This window comes from Salmo salar, chromosome ssa27 (assembly GCF_905237065.1).
Source record: "Salmo salar chromosome ssa27, Ssal_v3.1, whole genome shotgun sequence".
NCBI classification, from domain to species: Eukaryota; Metazoa; Chordata; class Actinopteri; order Salmoniformes; family Salmonidae; genus Salmo; species Salmo salar.
In genome coordinates, this window is record NC_059468.1 from 37,586,741 (window position 1) to 37,604,937 (window position 18,197).

General features: G+C 42.3%; 2 protein-coding genes across 5 annotated transcripts in view; both read right to left on the bottom strand.

The window, feature by feature from the left end:
* Window positions 1-1,083: 1,083 nt before the first annotated feature.
* LOC106589045 (tRNA selenocysteine 1-associated protein 1) lies at window positions 1,084-9,305 on the bottom strand. Of its 4 annotated transcripts, none has more exons than XM_014178711.2 (9): window positions 9,114-9,305; window positions 8,734-8,831; window positions 6,782-6,884; window positions 6,448-6,500; window positions 6,206-6,337; window positions 5,189-5,305; window positions 3,261-3,456; window positions 2,249-2,282; window positions 1,084-1,888 (listed from the first exon to the last, which is right to left on the bottom strand). In XM_014178711.2, exons 1-9 carry the CDS (start codon window positions 9,249-9,251, stop codon window positions 1,728-1,730), a joined length of 1,032 nt encoding a protein of 343 aa, XP_014034186.1. In that variant the 5' UTR covers window positions 9,252-9,305; the 3' UTR covers window positions 1,084-1,727. The 4 variants fall into 4 exon arrangements, with proteins under 4 accessions (XP_014034186.1, XP_014034187.1, XP_045565696.1 ...); XM_014178712.2 differs by having other exon boundaries at window positions 6,782-6,881; window positions 9,114-9,268; XM_045709740.1 differs by having other exon boundaries at window positions 6,782-6,881; window positions 8,734-8,827; window positions 9,114-9,265.
* Window positions 9,306-11,075: 1,770 nt separating this feature from the next.
* sacm1la (SAC1 like phosphatidylinositide phosphatase a) overlaps window positions 11,076-18,197 on the bottom strand; it is a 30,081-nt gene continuing 22,959 nt past the window's right edge. The window contains exons 16-20 of the mRNA XM_014178710.2: window positions 16,579-16,651; window positions 14,058-14,151; window positions 13,690-13,782; window positions 13,389-13,446; window positions 11,076-13,151 (exon numbers count right to left, since the gene is read on the bottom strand). Of these exons, the coding sequence (XP_014034185.1) occupies window positions 13,015-13,151; window positions 13,389-13,446; window positions 13,690-13,782; window positions 14,058-14,151; window positions 16,579-16,651 (455 nt within the window). The 3' untranslated portion in view covers window positions 11,076-13,014. The remainder of the gene's footprint in view (window positions 13,152-13,388; window positions 13,447-13,689; window positions 13,783-14,057; window positions 14,152-16,578; window positions 16,652-18,197) is intronic.

Sequence of the window (18,197 nt, forward strand, 5' to 3'; positions counted from 1 at the left end):
GCGGCACTCGGGAGCCCTAAAATCTGTTTGGTACTCCGTTGTAAAACATTTTGTAAGCTGTAGAAATGCCTTTATTAATATCTACATTGGTTTTTGACACGTTTATTCTATTACACCATAATGCATACAAGTTATGAGATCAATGTAAAAAAGGTGTGTATATATATACACACACACATACACTTTTTCTTCATGTAACCTTTAACTAGGCAAGTCATTTTTTTAATCCTTCAAATATTTTTGTTGTTGAGAATAAATGTTACTGTCCCCACTACAAAAAAAAACTTCAAATACATGTAATTTTGTCCTTGAAACATTTAATTTAAATACAGTAGAATTCCATTAATTCCTATGGAGGACTTCTTCCACTGGGGAGTGCCAATATGGCCGACCGGTGTCTTCAACGCCTCTCAACTGCCAATACATAGCTTCAGTAATCCAGTGTGTAATGCAGCATTCAAGTGCCAGTCGGAACTAGGAAATGTACGACTTGCTATCTGGTTATAGTTCTACACATGCACCCAGTTACCAAGGCAGATATTTCATAGTTTCCTAGTTCTGACTAGCACATGAACACTGCATTATATACGTCATTGTCCAAAACTCATCTGTTATTGCATACAGGCCTTGGTTGTGAGGTAAGGCGTATGGTAATGAAGTAGATAGTCAATCGAATCAGTTTATAAAAAGGGTTTTAAAAAAAAGGTACCGTAATTTTGTTAAAAACAATATGTACATAGATAAGTCAAATAAAAAGGAGGAAGAAGTCTCTCACAACTGCAGAAGAGGTTTACAAAAAGGAATTCAAACTAAAAACACACAAACTCAGAGTAGACCTAATCATGCAAAATAATCTCAAATCCTGTCCAGCATGGGATTCATTCAATAGAGGTCCCTCTGGCTATGGTAGCCCATGCCTCCCCTTCAGTCACTGGGAAACCTTGCGACTGTCATGTGGTTTTCTGTTGATTGAACCGGCCATGCGGAGCCCTCTCACTCAAGAGGCCGGGGCACATTAAGCAGTGTACAATGTTTTGGAACATTGAGATACATTTTTTTTTTCTTCGAAGAATCACCTCAGTATTTCTACCTGACAACATGATACATATGTTTATTCTTACTTTACAAACACATATGGAAACAGACAGAAGGCAGTGTAACACTGCAGATTACTCAATCACTTACTCCTCAATTGGGAAGGGAAAATACAATAAAAAAAACATTTAAAAACACTGAAATGGCTCTCTAATTCCCTATATAGTGCACTACTTTTGACCAGTGACCTTCGGGCCCTGTCAAAAAAAAGCTATGCTGCACTTAATAGTGAATAGAGGGCCATTTGGGATACGGGCATCTTTGCGGTTTAACAAAGCATAAGACATGTGGTCCCGTGTGGCTCAGTTGGTAGAGCATGGTGTTTGCAACACCAGGGTTGTGGGTTCGATTCCCACGGGGGACCATTACGGGGAAAAAAAAAGAAATGCATGCATTCACTACTGTAAGTCGCTCTGGATAAGAGCATCTGCTAAATGACTAAAATGTAAATGTAAAAATGACATGAAAATGGGATGCTATTCTTCGGTACAGGACAGGCCAGGTGTCCACTGTTTACTTTAAAAAAAGAAATAAAATATGTTAATAGATGCGCAAATGTCAGTTATGGTCAAGGACTGGGGATATGTTTTTAGCCTACAGAATATAATATGAAATGGCAAGAGGATATTGCCTCAACAGTAGACAGGTTCTGGAAGGGTACTCGGGGTTCCAAAGGTTTGTTCCGAGGATTCCAAGGGTTGCCAGTGGCACTCGATAAGGGCGTCATACAATTCCTCACTGTGTTCCATAAACTTCCTGTTGGCTTCCACCACATCCAGCTCTGGGTTAGGATCTACAATGGAGGGAAAGGTTACCACAGTGATTATTTGATCCCTGCTGCTGTCACGGGTGGGATCTGAACCCTAGTCTCTCTAAAGGGGAAACCAATGCCTTTAACCATTAGATCTAGGAGGAAATTCCCCCTTGGGCCGAGGGAGACAAATGATTCTGAAGTTGCAGGCACGTCTACCTCATCACAAAAGCATGAGTCCGACTCACCTCCGCTAAATTACATGTACTGTTAAATCCTCTGAACATGCAGGATATCAATCTATGTCCATTATGAACCACCTAAAATTCCCCAAGAATCTTTTAGCTCATCGTCCACACTAGTCTGGTGAAAAACAAGTAGGGAAAACAAAACTCCACCAACCTTCCAGACCATCATCTTCAAAAGCTTCATTTTCCTGAAATGTTAAGAGTTTAATAAAATAATTACATGAAGAAAAACACAAGGCATGAAGGTGTTAATATTGTATGTCTAAGAACAAGTGACGTCGAGCTACGTAACACATCACCGGTAAAGGGGACGTCGAGCTACGTAACACATCACCGGTAAAGGGGACGTCGAGCTACGTAACACATCACCGGTAAAGGGGACGTCGAGCTACGTAACATCACCGGTAAAGGGGACGTCGAGCTACGTAACACATCACCGGTAAAGGGGACGTCGAGCTACGTAACACATCACCGGTAAAGGGGACGTCGAGCTACGTAACACATCACCGGTAAAGGGGACGTCGAGCTACGTAACACATCACCGGTAAAGGGGACGTCGAGCTACGTAACACATCACCGGTAAAGGGGACGTCGAGCTACGTAACACATCACCGGTAAAGGGGACGTCGAGCTACGTAACACATCACCGGTAAAGGGGACGTCGAGCTACGTAACACATCACCGGTAAAGGGGACGTCGAGCTACGTAACACATCACCGGTAAAGGGGACGTCGAGCTACGTAACACATCACCGGTAAAGGGGACGTCGAGCTACGTAACACATCACCGGTAAAGGGGACGTCGAGCTACGTAACACATCACCGGTAAAGGGGACGTCGAGCTACGTAACACATCACCGGTAAAGGGGACGTCGAGCTACGTAACACATCACCGGTAAAGGGGACGTCGAGCTACGTAACACATCACCGGTAAAGGGGACGTCGAGCTACGTAACACATCACCGGTAAAGGGGACGTCGAGCTACGTAACACATCACCGGTAAAGGGGACGTCGAGCTACGTAACACATCACCGGTAAAGGGGACGTCGAGCTACGTAACACATCACCGGTAAAGGGGACGTCGAGCTACGTAACATCACCGGTAAAGGGGACGTCGAGCTACGTTACACATCACCGGTAAAGGGGAAGCCAGGCAGAAATCTTACCTGTGCAGGATTCTGTGAGTAATCATACTGGCTGTAGTTGTAGCCACCGTAGTTGCCTCCATTTTGGTCGTAGCCCCAAGAGCCCCAGCCACTACCGTACGGCTGTTGATTGTGCTGATTGTATTGGTTCTGGTTGTGTCTGTAGCCTCCTCCGTGTGACCCCCAGCCCCTGTTGTCTGATTGATTATGTCGAGTTCTAAAAAGGAGAAGGAGAGCAGCAAGATGTGTGACCTGTTGCCACAAGAAAAGGGCAACCAGTGAAGAACAAACACCATTGTAAATACAACCTATAATTATATTTATTTGTACTATAACTGTTTGCACATCGTTACTACACTGTATGTAGACATAATATGACATTTGTAATGTCTTTATACTTTTGGAACTTTTGTGAGTGTAATGTTTACTGTTTATTATCTACTTCACTTGCTTTGGCAATGTTAACATATGTTTCCCCGTGACAATAAAGCCCTTAAATTGAAATTGAATTGAGAGAGAGAGCACATTATGGGTAACCCGAGGAATCGGACAATGATTAAACCCACATCTTTATGAGTTAAAAAAAAAGATACTCTGCTCAGGTCTTCTTGAGAGCTTTGCAAAAGACTGACGAGGGGAATAGTCAAACAATACGCTGGACATACATACAGACACAGCTAAGCATACACTATATAAACAAGTATGTGGACACCCCTTCAAATGAGTGGATAAAGCCATTTCAGCCACACCCGTTGCTGACAGGTGTATAAAATCTCCATAGACAAACATTGGCAGTAGAATGGTCTTACTGAAGAGCTCAGTGACTTTCAACGTGGCACCGTCATAGGATGCCACCTTTTCAACAAGTCAGTTGGTCAAATTTCTGCCCCGCTAGAGCTGCCCCGGTCAACTGTAAGAGCTGTTATTGTGAAGTGGAAACGTCTAGGAGCAACAACGGCTCAGCCACAAAGTGTTGCAACACTCACTCCCAAGTTCCAAACTGCCTCTGGAAGCAACGTCAGCACAAAAACTGTTCGTTGGGAGCGTCATGAAAATGGGTTTCCATGGCAGAGCAGCCATACACAAGCCTAAGATCACCATGTGCAAACGCCAAGTGTCGGCTGGAGTGGTGTAAAGCTCGCCACCATTGGACTCTGAAGCAGTGGAAACGTGTTCTCTGGAGTGATGAATCACACTTCAGCATCTGGCAGTCCTACAGACGAATCTGGGTTTGGCTGATGCCAGGAAAATGCACCTGCCCCAATGCATAGTGCCAACTGTAAAGTTCAGTAGAGGAGGAATAATGGTCTGGGGCTGTTCTTCATGGTTTGGGCACCTTAGTTTCAGTGAAGGGAAAGCTCAACGCTACAGCATACAACGACATTCTAGACAGTTCTGTGCTTCCAACTTTGTGGCAACAGTTTGAGGAAGGCCCTTTCCTGTTTCAGCATGACAATGTCCCAGTGCACAAAGCAAGGTCCATACTAAACTGGTTTGTTAAGATCAGTGTGGAAGAACTTGACAGCACAGAGCCCTGACCTCAACCCCATCAAGCACCTTTGAGATGGATTGGAACGCTGACTGTGAGCCAGGCCTAATTACGCCACATCAGTGCCCCACCTCACTAATGCTCTTGTGGCTGAATGGAAGCAAATCCCCGCAGCAATGTTCCAACATCTAGCAGAAAGCCTTCCCAGAAGAGTGGAGGCTGTTATAGCAGCAAAGGGTGGACCAACTCCATATTAATGCTCATGATTTTGGAATGAGATGTTTGACGAGAAGGTGTCTTATGGTCATGTAAATGGTGGTTTGGAAAACTAATGGGTTATGCTATACAACCCTGGTTTTACAAATGAAGAACGTGAGTTCTTACTACGCTACGGTATATAAACCATGTCTGGAGACGGCTTATAGAATTTTAACGCAGTAAGAAATGAAGTATAACTCACTTGTTAGCAGCTAGGCTCAGTCGTAAGGGCTTGCTCCCGAGTCCCACTGCTCCCTGACACTCCTCCAGCGCCAGCTTCTGAAGCCTCTGGTCTGGGAACTGGACAAACCCACAACCCCTGGAAACATTCAAACAAAGCAAGTAAATAACTAGAAAGCTTGAGCTGAAGACTTTTTTTGGTACATGTAGTGGAAGAACTTTAGACATTTAAACTGTTAGTGTAGAACAGGGGTGGGCAACTCCAGTCCTCGAGGGCCTGATTGGTGTCTCACTGTTTCTCCATCCCTAACAAAACACAGCCGATTAATCAAACTGCATTCTAAACTAAAGATCGTGATTAGGTGGATTATTGGAGTCAGGTGTGTTAGCTGGGGCAAAACTGTGACACCAATCAGGACCACCAAACAACTGGAACTGCCCAGGCCTGGTGTAGAAGTAGTGACCGTATTATAATATTCTTTAGTGTACTAGCAACAGTAGATGTTGTGGAAATAACCTTGTCATGCCATCTACTTGAGATTATGTATAGTCTTCTCTACCTTCTTGCCCTTTGTGCTGTCGTCTATGTCTGTACCCTGTGCTGTCGTCGTGTTGTGTTGCTACCGCGCTGTGTTGTCATGTGTTGCTGCTATGTTGTCTCTCTATGTAGTGTTGTCTCTCTATGTAGTGTTGTCTCTCTATGTAGTGTTGTCTCTCTATGTAGTGTTGTCTCTCTATGTAGTGTTGTCTCTCTATGTAGTGTTGTCTCTCTATGTAGTGTTGTCTCTCTATGTAGTGTTGTCTCTCTATGTAGTGTTGTCTTTTGTCCTATAGTTTTATTTGATTCATTTAAAAAAATAAAAAAATAAATTATCCCATTCGCCGCAGGAGGCTTTTTGGTAGGTCGTCACTGTAAATAAGAATTTGTTCTTAACAGACTTGACTAGTAAAATAAAAGGTTAAATTAAAAAAAAATTATCACATAAATCTGGATGTATGGAAACCCAGCATAGTGATTATAACATCCTGCTGGACTCACTTGGAGTTCCCCGTGCCATCCAGCACCACCTTCCCCCCACGACAGGAAGGGTAGCGGTTGTAGAAGAACTCGTACAGCATCCCGTCATCTACTTCAGGTGTGAGATCTCCAACAAACAGAGAATAGAGTGGACTGCAGCAGAGAGAAGGGGGGAAAAAAGGAGTTTTGCCGTTAATTTCCAATGTTTCTATACGGCATCTCATGACATACAGTTTGACTTACAATCAAGCTGGTTGATATACCCGCTTTCTCCTTGCTTCCCAAAGGTGGCCCGGTTTAACTTGAATCTTCTAGGCTGTTAAGTACAAAAAGGCGTCCTTTAAAAAAAAATTGCATTTACGATATGATGACAATATGCATTAACCTATTACAAAATCTAAAATGTGGCTAATTGCATACAGATCTTGTGTTTGACTCAAGTCACCAAAAGGGAGCATTAATAAACTGTTACAATTTAGGTCTGCCTCCCATTGGACTCTGGTCAAAAGTAGTGAACTATATAGGGGATAGGGTGCTTTTCGGGATGCTTACTAGAATCCATAACATCCGAGTAGCCTTGTTAAACGGTATATTTACCGGTGTGGCTCCTGGTAGTGCTTTTCCATTGACTTTACGAAGACACCTCTCAGCTGTGGCTTCATCTGTCAGCTCCACGAAGCAGTAGCCTGCTGCACCCCTACTGATGAGCAACACAGAGAAGGCATATCGGTCCAATGTTGCATTCAAAAGGATGGCTTCTTTTAGCGGGGTTTTGTGTGTAGCTATAGCCTGGGTACCAGTCGGTTTGTGCCATCGTGCCACTCCTTGTAGGGAGGTCAAACATTCAGCCTGCTGCACAGACCCGATGGACGCTCAAGTCTAGAGTACCTGGTTAAATTATGCTCAGGAGCATTTTTAAACTGTTAAAGTAGGAAGAATTAGATGTAATTGTTGTAAAAATGTGTGTGTTTCATTTACTATCATATATTGAATTACTTTGACATTTAAATTATGTTATAGTACGCTAATTTCCCTATGGCAGACAGAACGTCTAATTACATCACACAGACTAATGTTTTCACTACACAAGAATTACAGGAAATACAAATCCTTTTTACCTCAGATCGGTGATGTTAGCATAAAAGGTCATAGTGATCACGATCTCACAAAAATCGATTAGTATTAAAGCAAAGATATTAATCTGTTTATTTTGATCGGTGTTTGTTGTCCCCCCCCCCAAATACTCAATCCAGTCTGTAGTGGAACTTAAGCCTTATTCATATTACCCATAAACACTCAGTTACACAGAAATGTCATTAACCATCACAATAAAGTAAAACAGGAATGGTACTCACTTAAAGGAATGGGTCATTGTTTACAAGTTACTAGCAATCCCATAGTCAAAAACCACATCTTTTCATCTACTTCTGTAGTTTGGTAACTTCCTGTTCTCTGACAGACAGACCAGTCTGAAGAAGACTGAGTTTGGGAAAAAATTCAAAGTACGCCGCGCCAGTCTCGCAACGGAGCCTTCAATTGCAACGGAGTACTTATGGTAAGGGGGGGGGGCTGCTCCTATAAAAGTCTCTGGTCTCACATGAATTCATGGATTTGAGAGTTAAACTATCATTTCAAAGAAACCTAACCCCTGCCTCTATTTAGAAACTGATGTGAGGTGGTTATTCGTTTAAATTATCCAGTCAAAAAAAAAAATGTTGCTTTTCCTATTCCGTATTGTCCATCTACCAAAAATAATCTTCTCAGATATAGAACTTGATAAATGGCTATTACAGGTTGTCATCTATAAACAGATAGATGTAGTACACCCAAGTTCATTGCATTTAGGTCATTTAGCAGAAGCTGTTATCCAGAGCGTCTTACAGCCGACATACAAATCCTTGCTCAAGGGCACAGAGATTTTTAACCTAGTCGCCTCTGGGGTTTGAACCAGAGACCTTTCCGGTTACTGGCCCAATGCTCTTAACCGCTAGAAGAGCACAAAAAGGTACATGTTGCTGCTGTTATTGTCCCAGTTCTATTGACTTCAAGACAATATCGTTGTGAGTGACTCATTTGCATGCGCTATTGATTACAGTAGAACAAGCTAATCAATTCCAGTCTTGAGTGACCACTTCGTAAATAGTGATGGGTGTGCAGTTTAGAAGGTACAAATTTAGCAAAATACAAGTAATCTGAACAAAAAAGTGTGACGTGTGTAGGGAGGAATTGATGTATTGGTAACAATTTATTTCAGCATAGTGATTATGAATTTGTACAGCTAAACCGGTGTTTTGACACTCCGCCAGAAATCAAAAAAAGCCATGACAACAGGAAGCAGCTAAATGATCATTTTCAATGTATATTTAGCAATATAAACATTTTTTCAACAGGAATCTACTTTATCAGGTAAAAATGACTGAATGAGCCATAAACGTGCTCTCGACTAAATCAGTGAAATTGTTCAAATATGTTTGTCCTGGCTACGTCTTGTCACGTCAACAGATTGGTGTGGCTATTTACTGTATTTAACATTACTAGAAAATACTCACCCAGTCATCTTGTTGCGTATAATCCGTACACTCACCACCAACTCCCCCATGGTGCCGAAGGCTCGGGTAATGAACTTCTCGTCCATGTAGGGCTCTAACTACCACAACAAAACACAGTAAAACCTTATCATAACATAACTACCACACGTCACCTGCAAATATTATAAAAATACTGTGTTTAGCTACTAATTAGGTGTCAAAATGTACCATCTGCATCAAGCTTTAGCTTAGCACTAATAAACCAAGTCAGTTAGCTAACGTTAGCCACTTAACGTTATTTATGTAGCCACTAACGTTAGCTAGCTAACCAAATATCCTCAGTATGCTGGCAAATAAGCAGTATTACAAAAAATATCAACTGAAAATGGTTCGATACTCACGTTTCCCATCCATAGTGTGCTCATGTTTTGGATTTCAAATGATAAAAAGCTTTCTTTACATAGATTTACAGTTGTAAACCTTTTAAATGAAACACAAACCCGTTGTACGTGTCGTATCGGAATTACGTTTCTGCGCATGCGCAGAACAACTCCAGCCTGGTCCCAGATCTGGTACCATCTTCTTGTTATGCGCCCCCAAAATATATTTCAATAAATAGCAACTTCAGCACAAATCCATAAACCTCTTACGTGGAATCAAACAAGTGGGGAATAATGTGTTAGTTAACAGTTTAATTTAAATTTAGAGCAAGGTTATTACCTAGTCCTAGGACATTGGGGAAAAGTTAGCCCTTGATCATGATTCAGTTCAGTTACATTCCACATCAGGATCATTGGAGAAAAGGAGTCTTCCGTAGGGGGGAGTTAAGAACCGCGACGCTCGGTCTGAACATTAACGTGGATCACTTGCAATATGGTTTTGGAAGCATAAGGACCTTATCTTTCATATCAGCGAGAAATAATTGTCAAAACAACTAAAACGGTTGAATTGATAGCTTTACAGGATTAGGGTTCATACTGGCCATGTTACAGCTCACATATGGAAGACAGAGTGGACTGTGCTAATTAGCTATCTGCGTTTCCCAACACCTGTGTGTAAACGGAAGACAGACGCCACAAACTTGTCACTGAAAATTACTGTTTGCTGCAACTGTGTTAAAACCGGCTAAAAAACAATCTACAGTACGTGTTAATTTTAAATTTGTTTAAATGATTTTTGATGTGATATGAAAAAGTCGAGTGATTTGTTTCTACAACCGTACCGCAATTGTGAATCGATTCAGGTTTAGAGGGAGTATTTGGCTGTTTTGGCATCCATAGCCAATTCGACCTTTAAAACAGAACATGTTAGGTCCTTGAACTAAGCCTAAGGAGTGATGTTAAGCTCCTTTAGTCCAATATTGGGCTAGGGATAGGTAGGATGGCCTATTCATGATGAAATAGCACAACAGCCAATGACATTGCGAGTTAGATCTTACATCATTCACTATAGTGTTGTTTACTTCATTCAATCTGCTTGGATATAAGTATAATCATTTGACGTCAAGTTTCACAATCAAAATTACTGTAGCAAGCTACTGATCCTGTCATACCCCTAAACCACTCAGTAACATGTCCTTGCCAGTACTTGGATATTTTCATTCAATAGTCGTTTCTATGATCTTTCAGCGCACCTACCGGAAACATGGCCTTTCTGGTAAACCAATCAAGATCGAGAACTAGTTTCATAGTAAAACAGCCCACCACTTATAAAATGTAAAAGTCTACAACTAACCTCAGTCAGTTGATATAGTGGCCAGGGTCTTCGTAGCTATCCTGGGTTCCAGTCTCTCTGTGACATCATGCCAACTCCATGTCACTCATTGATTTGTCATGACAAGGAATGGCATGATGGTACAAACACATCTGAGACCAGGCTACATCACAACCCAGTTACATGTATTATGGTCATATGGGAATGTTCAGGGTTTTGAATACCAACAAAGGAATGGTGATATGGGAGGGGGGGAAAAAAATGGGTTTGAAAAAATTAAATCATCTACTATCAATGCATTCACAAAAACAACCATATTCCAAAATACATCTAATATTCTGAGAACAGTGGAAGCTGCTGAGGGGGAGGTAGGCTCATCATAATGGTTTGGAATGGAGCAAATGGAAAGGCATTAAAACACATGGAAATGTGTTTTGTACCATTACCCTCATAACAACAAGCCCGTCCTCCCTAATTAAGGTGCTACCAACCTCCAGTGTCTGAGATAAATATTCAAAACATAAGCCCAAGATTCTTTCCAAACCCCATATAAGCAAAACTATTCACAAGGCAAATCATACACCTTTAAATGTGGTTGTTGACTCACAAAAGATCACTAAGTTCTCAACCCGATAAAAACAACAAAAAAATCACTGCTTGATCTTTACATTTAGTATAGACTCTGCAAATAAGTGCTCAGCATACAATCTCATTGTAAAATATACAGTATATATAATTACAAGGATATGTTCATGGAAACCCATAACAGTCGACAAGCTTGAGTTGGTCCTCCCTCCTTTGTAGTTACCACTGCCCAGCTAGAAGAAATATTAGTTCTAGCATATTAACTAATACATTCTAATTTAGCTTTAAAATGTAGTAAATCACTGGCAGATTACGATACATTCTAAAAAGGAACAATGGAATTGTACTGATGTTATAAAATATTTTAACGCCGTGACCTCTTCTTCTGTATTTAGAATAAGTGCTCAACACTGCAAATGCAAGATGGAAATCCTTAGAACAGGAAAGTAGACACACAAAGGCATAGCAACAAACTGTCCACAAAACAAATCTACTGAATAGAGAAAAATCCTCAAAACCATTAAGACGAGAAATCATATTCACGATAACAAGGAATGGTTATGTTCACTCCCTCAAATCATGGAGAGGAGAGCAAGCTTGTAAGGCAGGTCTAAAGTGTGGTTTTAAATTCAAATTGTAATTAAATTCTGTGTATCTGGAGCATAACAATCCCAAAATACTGTGAGAGGTAAACTAGAAAACACTGACAAGTCAAGGTTATGACAGAACTATGGTATAGAGACTACCCTATAACCAACATCTCCCACCGCTCACAGAACTATGGTATAGAGACTACCCTATAACCAACATCTCCCACCGCTCACAGAACTATGGTATAGAGACTACCCTATAACCAACATCTCCCACCGCTCACATCACATACTATGTGCAACTTATTTCATGTTCACCCAAAATGCAAAACATAAGAGATGGTAAGCTTAAGCAAGAAACCCTTACTGAAAAATAGAATCAACATAAGAGATGGTAAGAGCTGGTAAGCAAGAAACCCTTACTGAAAAATAGAATCAAATATTTTTTCATGATTAATGTTCGTAGTAGGAATACATTCTCCGCCCCAATCCCCACGTCATTCGTCTCCAGGAGAACTAGCTAGTTTATGTATGTATGTATGTATGTATGTATGTATGTATGTATGTATGTATGTATGTATGTATGTATATATATATATATATATGTGTGTGTGTTTGTGTGTTCTTTAAACTAGTAGTATAGTAAGGCTTATTACATTCAAGAGAACAACCGAAACGTTATCTTTCTAAACAATGTACCCCAGTCATTCTAGTGCATGTTAAAGTGCCAACCATTTCTCTGTAGTTCCCTATAGTTTAAAAATACATTGCATTCGAATTACAGTAAACAGAAAAGTTAAACCAAAAAGAAACCATTCATTAATGTACAACAAGAATATTGAATATCGTCTTGTTTTAAAAAAAAGTTGCTTTCGTGAAAAATGAAGAATTACACTGCAATTCAATAAAGTGCCATCAAAATGTTTTCTGAGACCTCTGTAATAGCCATTACCGTGTGGTGCCTTTCAAAGTGGTTAAACCATCACCGAGGTTGACCGACTGTACACCAGCCTTGTCCAACACAGAGAAATTAAACACAAAAGAAAAAGGTCAGTATACACCATGATCTAAGGAATGTGGGATAGGAAGGAAGTAAGGAGGACAGAGTCTGATAGGAGACTGTAGAGTTCAGAGCGGCTTCAGTAGATATGCTGACTGATAAACAAGAGTTCTGGGTCAGAGTAGAAAACCCTATAGAAAAACCCCTGTAGAAACTATAGGGGCTACGTCCCAAATGGAACCCTATTCCAGTGCACTATATAGGGAATAATGTGCCATTTGGGACACACCCTAGGAGGACAGTGTGGAGTGCAGGTCAGTACAGTGTCCGAGCCTCAAGCAGCCGGGAGGAAGAAGAGTTGGATGAAGAGGTATAGGAGTACGCTGGGCCGAGCTGCTTTCCACACACACACGTTCAGTCCATCTTCTCTTTCTGCACCAGTTTGGGGGAGTCCACGAAGTCACGGCCGTTGAAGACGATGACGGCAGCGGTGACGGCAGCAGCAGTGCCCCAGAACAACACATAGGCCAGGGTCTCAGTCCACGTGTCACCTGAGAAAGAGAGAGGGACACCACTCGTCAGAGAACGACAAATATCAAGGATACAAAGATGGAGAGAGAGGGAAACTTGTCAGAGACCATAAATATATACATTTTTTTGTGACCAGAGATCACAACAAATTGTTTAGGACAGAAACAGAACTAGCATGCCCTTGTGTCCTGAGAGCTAAAAGTTAAAAGGCTAGAATGTTCTTTTAGACAAGTGGTCGTCAGATGGGGTTTTCTTACCAGCCATGAGGAGGCAGATGATACACATGGAGAATGCTACCACCATGATGATGGGCAGCTGCAAGACAAAAGACACCAAAAAGACATTACTCATAGTTTGGGGTGGAAAGCAGAACTCAGTATTAGATATTTATTTATTTATTAAAAATGGAGGAGAGGACCAGAGACGTAGTCATGTAAAGTGAATCACAAAACATGACGATCAGTCTGGACATCCTGACTGGTGGCAGGACATCCCAAAAAGGCCCCACTTCTGACCATGAAACATCCCCATTACTCCTGTGAGATGGAGGCAACTGACCGTGATGAACTTCCAGTCTTTCTGGATGCGGAGTGGAGGTGGTCCGTCTGTTTCATCAACAGCGTAGTTTCCAAGGAACAAATCAATGGAATCCTGGCGACAAGAAAACACACATTCCCTTTTATTGCTTAAAAAAGGACTGACAACAAAAACACAGCGAAATAACTACGTGTTTCTCTAAAACACATGGATGAAGAATTATGTTCAGTTTTTGTAAAATTATGATTTGACGAAAACAATATTGGTCTTAAGCAGGAAATTGATCCAACTACACAGCAGATCTGACAGTAATACATTATTCCTACCTTATGTAGTTCAAAATGTGTGATTTTTCTAGGTCTTTTAAAATTGAAAAAAATCAGACGTACTTGTCTGAAGCCGTCAGAGAAGTTATTCTTGTAGTAGCGGATGGCAGAGTTCACGCCGTCCATCACCAGACCCATCTGGGTCCTCTTCCCTGTCCTGATGAAGGACAGGAACACACACACACACACACACACACTGTCAACACATTCAACTCTCCCAACAAGGACGAGTGATACAGTCACCAACAAGCAAGTAGTCAGACTGTCTACCATCATGTCCACGTAACAATACTAATGACAGGTGAAGGAGAAATAACCCCCATTAACATCTCATGGCCATACAGACATTATCTACCAACCAGATAGTACCTAGACAGTTTACAAAGAAATTAAAGAAAAGGTGACCTCAAAATTGAAGCCACACAACCAACAGTTGACCTCCAACTAAACAAGCAGAGTCTCTGGAGACATGCAGGCCTGTATATATTTCAGCAGCACACCGACATGCAGGCCTGTATATATTTCAGCAGCACACCGACATGCAGGCCTGTATATATTTCAGCAGCACACCGACATGCAGGCCTGTATATATTCCAGATGTCAGCAGCACACCGACATGCAGGCCTGTATATATTCCAGATGTCAGCAGCACACCGACATGCAGGCCTGTATATATTCCAGATGTCAGCAGCACACCGACATGCAGGCCTGTATATATTCCAGATGTCAGCAGCACACCGACATGCAGGCCTGTATATATTCCAGATGTCAGCAGCACACCGACATGCAGGCCTGTATATATTCCAGATGTCAGCAGCACACCGACATGCAGGCCTGTATATATTCCAGATGTCAGCAGCACACCGACATGCAGGCCTGTATATATTCCAGATGTCAGCAGCCCACCGACATGCAGGCCTGTATATATTCCAGATGTCAGCAGCACACCGACATGCAGGCCTGTATATATTTCAGATGTCAGCAGCAGGCCTGTATATATTCCAGATGTCAGCAGCACACCGACATGCAGGCCTGTATATAGTGCCTTCAGAAAGTATTCATACTCCTTGACTTATTCCACATTTTGTTGCGTTACAGCCTGAATTCTGAAAGGATTAAATATATGTTTTTATCTCACCCATCTACACACACCAGCCCATAAGGACAAAGTGAAAACATGTATTTTTTTATTTATTTTTTATGTTTGCAAATGCATTGAAAATGAAATACAGAAATATCACATTTACATAAGCGTTCACACCCAAGTCAATACTTTGTAGAATCACCTTTGGCAGCAATTACAGCTGTGAGTGTTTCTGGGTAAGTCTAAGAGCTTTCCACACCTGGATTGTGCAACATTTTCTCATTATTTTCAAAATTCTTCAAGCTCTGTTAAATTGGTTGTTGATCATTGCTAGACAACCATTTTCAGGTCTTGCCATAGATTTAAGTCAAAACTGTAACTCGGCCACTCAGGAACATTCCCTGTCTTCTTGGTAAGCAACTCCAGTGTAGATTTGGCTTTGTGTTTTAGGTTATTGACCTGCTGAAAGGTGAATTCATCTCCCAGTGTCTGATAGAAAGCAGACAACCAGGTTTTGCCTGTGCTTAGCTCCATTCCATTTATTTATTATCCTGAAAAACTCCCCAGTCCTTAACGATTACAAGCATTCCCATAACATGATGCAGCCACCAATATGATTGAAAAGAATGGAGTGGTACTCTGTAATGCGTTTTATTAAATTTGCCCCAAACATAATACTTTGTATTCAGGACATAGATGATTTCTTTGCCATATTTTTTGCAGTATTACTTTAGTGCCTAGTTGCAAACAGGATGCATGTTTTGGAATATATTTTTTCTGTACAGGCTTCCTTTTCACTCTGTCAATTAGGTTATTATTGTGGAATAACTACAATGTTGATCCATCCTCAGTTCTCTCATATCACAACCATTCAACTTTGTAACTGTTTTAAATTCACCACTGGCCTCATGTTGAAATCCCTAAGCGGTTTCCTTCCTCTCCAGCAACTGAGTTAGGAAGGACGCCTGTATCTTTGTAGTGACTGGGTGTATTGATACACCATCCAAAGTGTAATTAATAACTTCACCATGCTCAAAGGGATATTCAATGTCTGCTTTTTTCTTTACACATCTACCAATTGGTGCCGAGGGATCTTACAGATAATTGTATGTGTGGGGTACAGAGATGAGGTAGTCATGAAAAAAATCATGTTAACCATTATTGCACACAGAGTGAGTCCATGCAACTTATTATGTGACTTGTTAAGAAAAATGTTGACTCCTGAACCTATTTAGGCTTGCCGTAAAAAAGGGGTTGAATACTTGACATTTCAGCTGTTCATTTTTTTTTTTTACAAATTTGTAAACATTTCAACAAAAAATCATCAATTTTGACATTATGGGTTACTGTGTGTAGGCTAGTAACACAAAATCTCAATTTAATCAATTTGAAATTCAGGCTGTAACAACAAAATGTGGAAAAAGTCAAAGGGGTGTATAAAATATCTGAAGGCACTGTATAGTTCAGAGGTCAGCAGCTCATCCACACCCATTTCTATACCTGGTGAAGTCAGTCTTCAGGGCTCCTGTACCAGCATACTGTTTGGCGCATGCGTTGGCATTGTCAGCCCAAGCTATCACAGAAAACAGACAAGACATTGTTAGTGAGCAGAGCAGTGTGACAGACTAGACAGATCAACCTCATATGACACTTAAAAGCTGCTTTCACACACTGACAATCCTCCTTAGCCCTGGGCTGAGTTTAACCCAGGGTTAGTGGTAGCCCTGGGCTGAGTTTAACCCAGGGTTAGTGGTAGCCCTGGGCAGTGTTTAACCCAGGGTTAGTGGTAGCCCTGGGCTGAGTTTAACCCAGGGTTAGTGGTAGCCCTGGGCTGAGTTTAACCCAGGGTTAGTGGTAGCCCTGGGCTGAGTTTAACCCAGGGTTAGTGGTAGCCCTGGGCTGAGTTTAACCCAGGGTTAGTGGTAGCCCTGGGCTGAGTTTAACCCAGGGTTAGTGGTAGCCCTGGGCTGAGTTTAACCCAGGGTTAGTGGTAGCCCTGGGCTGAGTTTAACCCAGGGTTAGTGGTAGCCCTGGGCTGAGTTTAACCCAGGGTTAGTGGTAGCCCTGGGCTGAGTTTAACCCAGGGTTAGTGGTAGCCCTGGGCTGAGTTTAACCCAGGGTTAGTGGTAGCCCTGGGCTGAGTTTAACCCAGGGTTAGTGGTAGCCCTGGGCTGAGTTTAACCCAGGGTTAGTGGTAGCCCTGGGCTGAATTTAACCCAGGGTTAGTGGTAGCCCTGGGCAGTGTTTAACCCAGGGTTAGTGGTAGCCCTGGGCAGTGTTTAACCCAGGGTTAGTGGTAGCCCTGGGCAGTGTTTAACCCAGGGTTAGTGGTAGCCCTGGGCAGTGTTTAACCCAGGGTTAGTGGTAGCCCTGGGCAGTGTTTAACCCACGGTTAGTGGTAGCCCTGGGCTGAGTTTAACCCAGGGTTAGTGGTAGCCCTGGGCAGTGTTTAACCCAGGGTTAGTGGTAGCCCTGGGCTGAGTTTAACCCAGGGTTAGTGGTAGCCCTGGGCTGAGTTTAACCCAGGGTTAGTGGTAGCCCTGGGCTGAGTTTAACCCAGGGTTAGTGGTAGCCCTGGGCTGAGTTTAACCCAGGGTTAGTGGTAGCCCTGGGCTGAGTTTAACCCAGGGTTAGTGGTAGCCCTGGGCTGAGTTTAACCCAGGGTTAGTGGTAGCCCTGGACTGAGTTTAACCCAGGGTTAGTGGTAGCCCTGGGCTGAATTTAACCCAGGGTTAGTGGTAGCCCTGGACTGAGTTTAACCCAGGGTTAGTGGTAGCCCTGGGCGTGATTTAACCCAGGGTTAGTGGTAGCCCTGGGCAGTGTTTAACCCAGGTTTAGTGGTAGCCCTGGGCAGTGTTTAACCCAGGGTTAGTGGTAGCCCTGGGCAGTGTTTAACCCACGGTTAGTGGTAGCCCTGGGCAGTGTTTAACCCAGGGTTAGTGGTAGCCCTGGGCAGTGTTTAACCCAGGGTTAGTGGTAGCCCTGGGCTGAGTTTAACCCAGGGTTAGTGGTAGCCCTGGGCAGTGTTTAACCCACGGTTAGTGGTAGCCCTGGACTGAGTTTAACCCAGGGTTAGTGGTAGCCCTGGACTGAGTTTAACCCAGGGTTAGTGGTAGCCC

Excerpts from the sequence above, each read along its gene's own strand:
- LOC106589045 (XM_014178711.2), bottom strand. The coding sequence starts at position 9,251 with ATGCGCAGAAACGTAATTCCGATACGACACGTACAACGGGTTTGTGTT. Across the intron at positions 6,501-6,781 it reads CACTACCAGGAGCCACACCG|CCTAGAAGATTCAAGTTAAA; the intron begins GTAAATATACCG and ends TGTACTTAACAG. Across the intron at positions 5,306-6,205 it reads GATGGCACGGGGAACTCCAA|GGGTTGTGGGTTTGTCCAGT; the intron begins GTGAGTCCAGCA and ends GAATGTTTCCAG.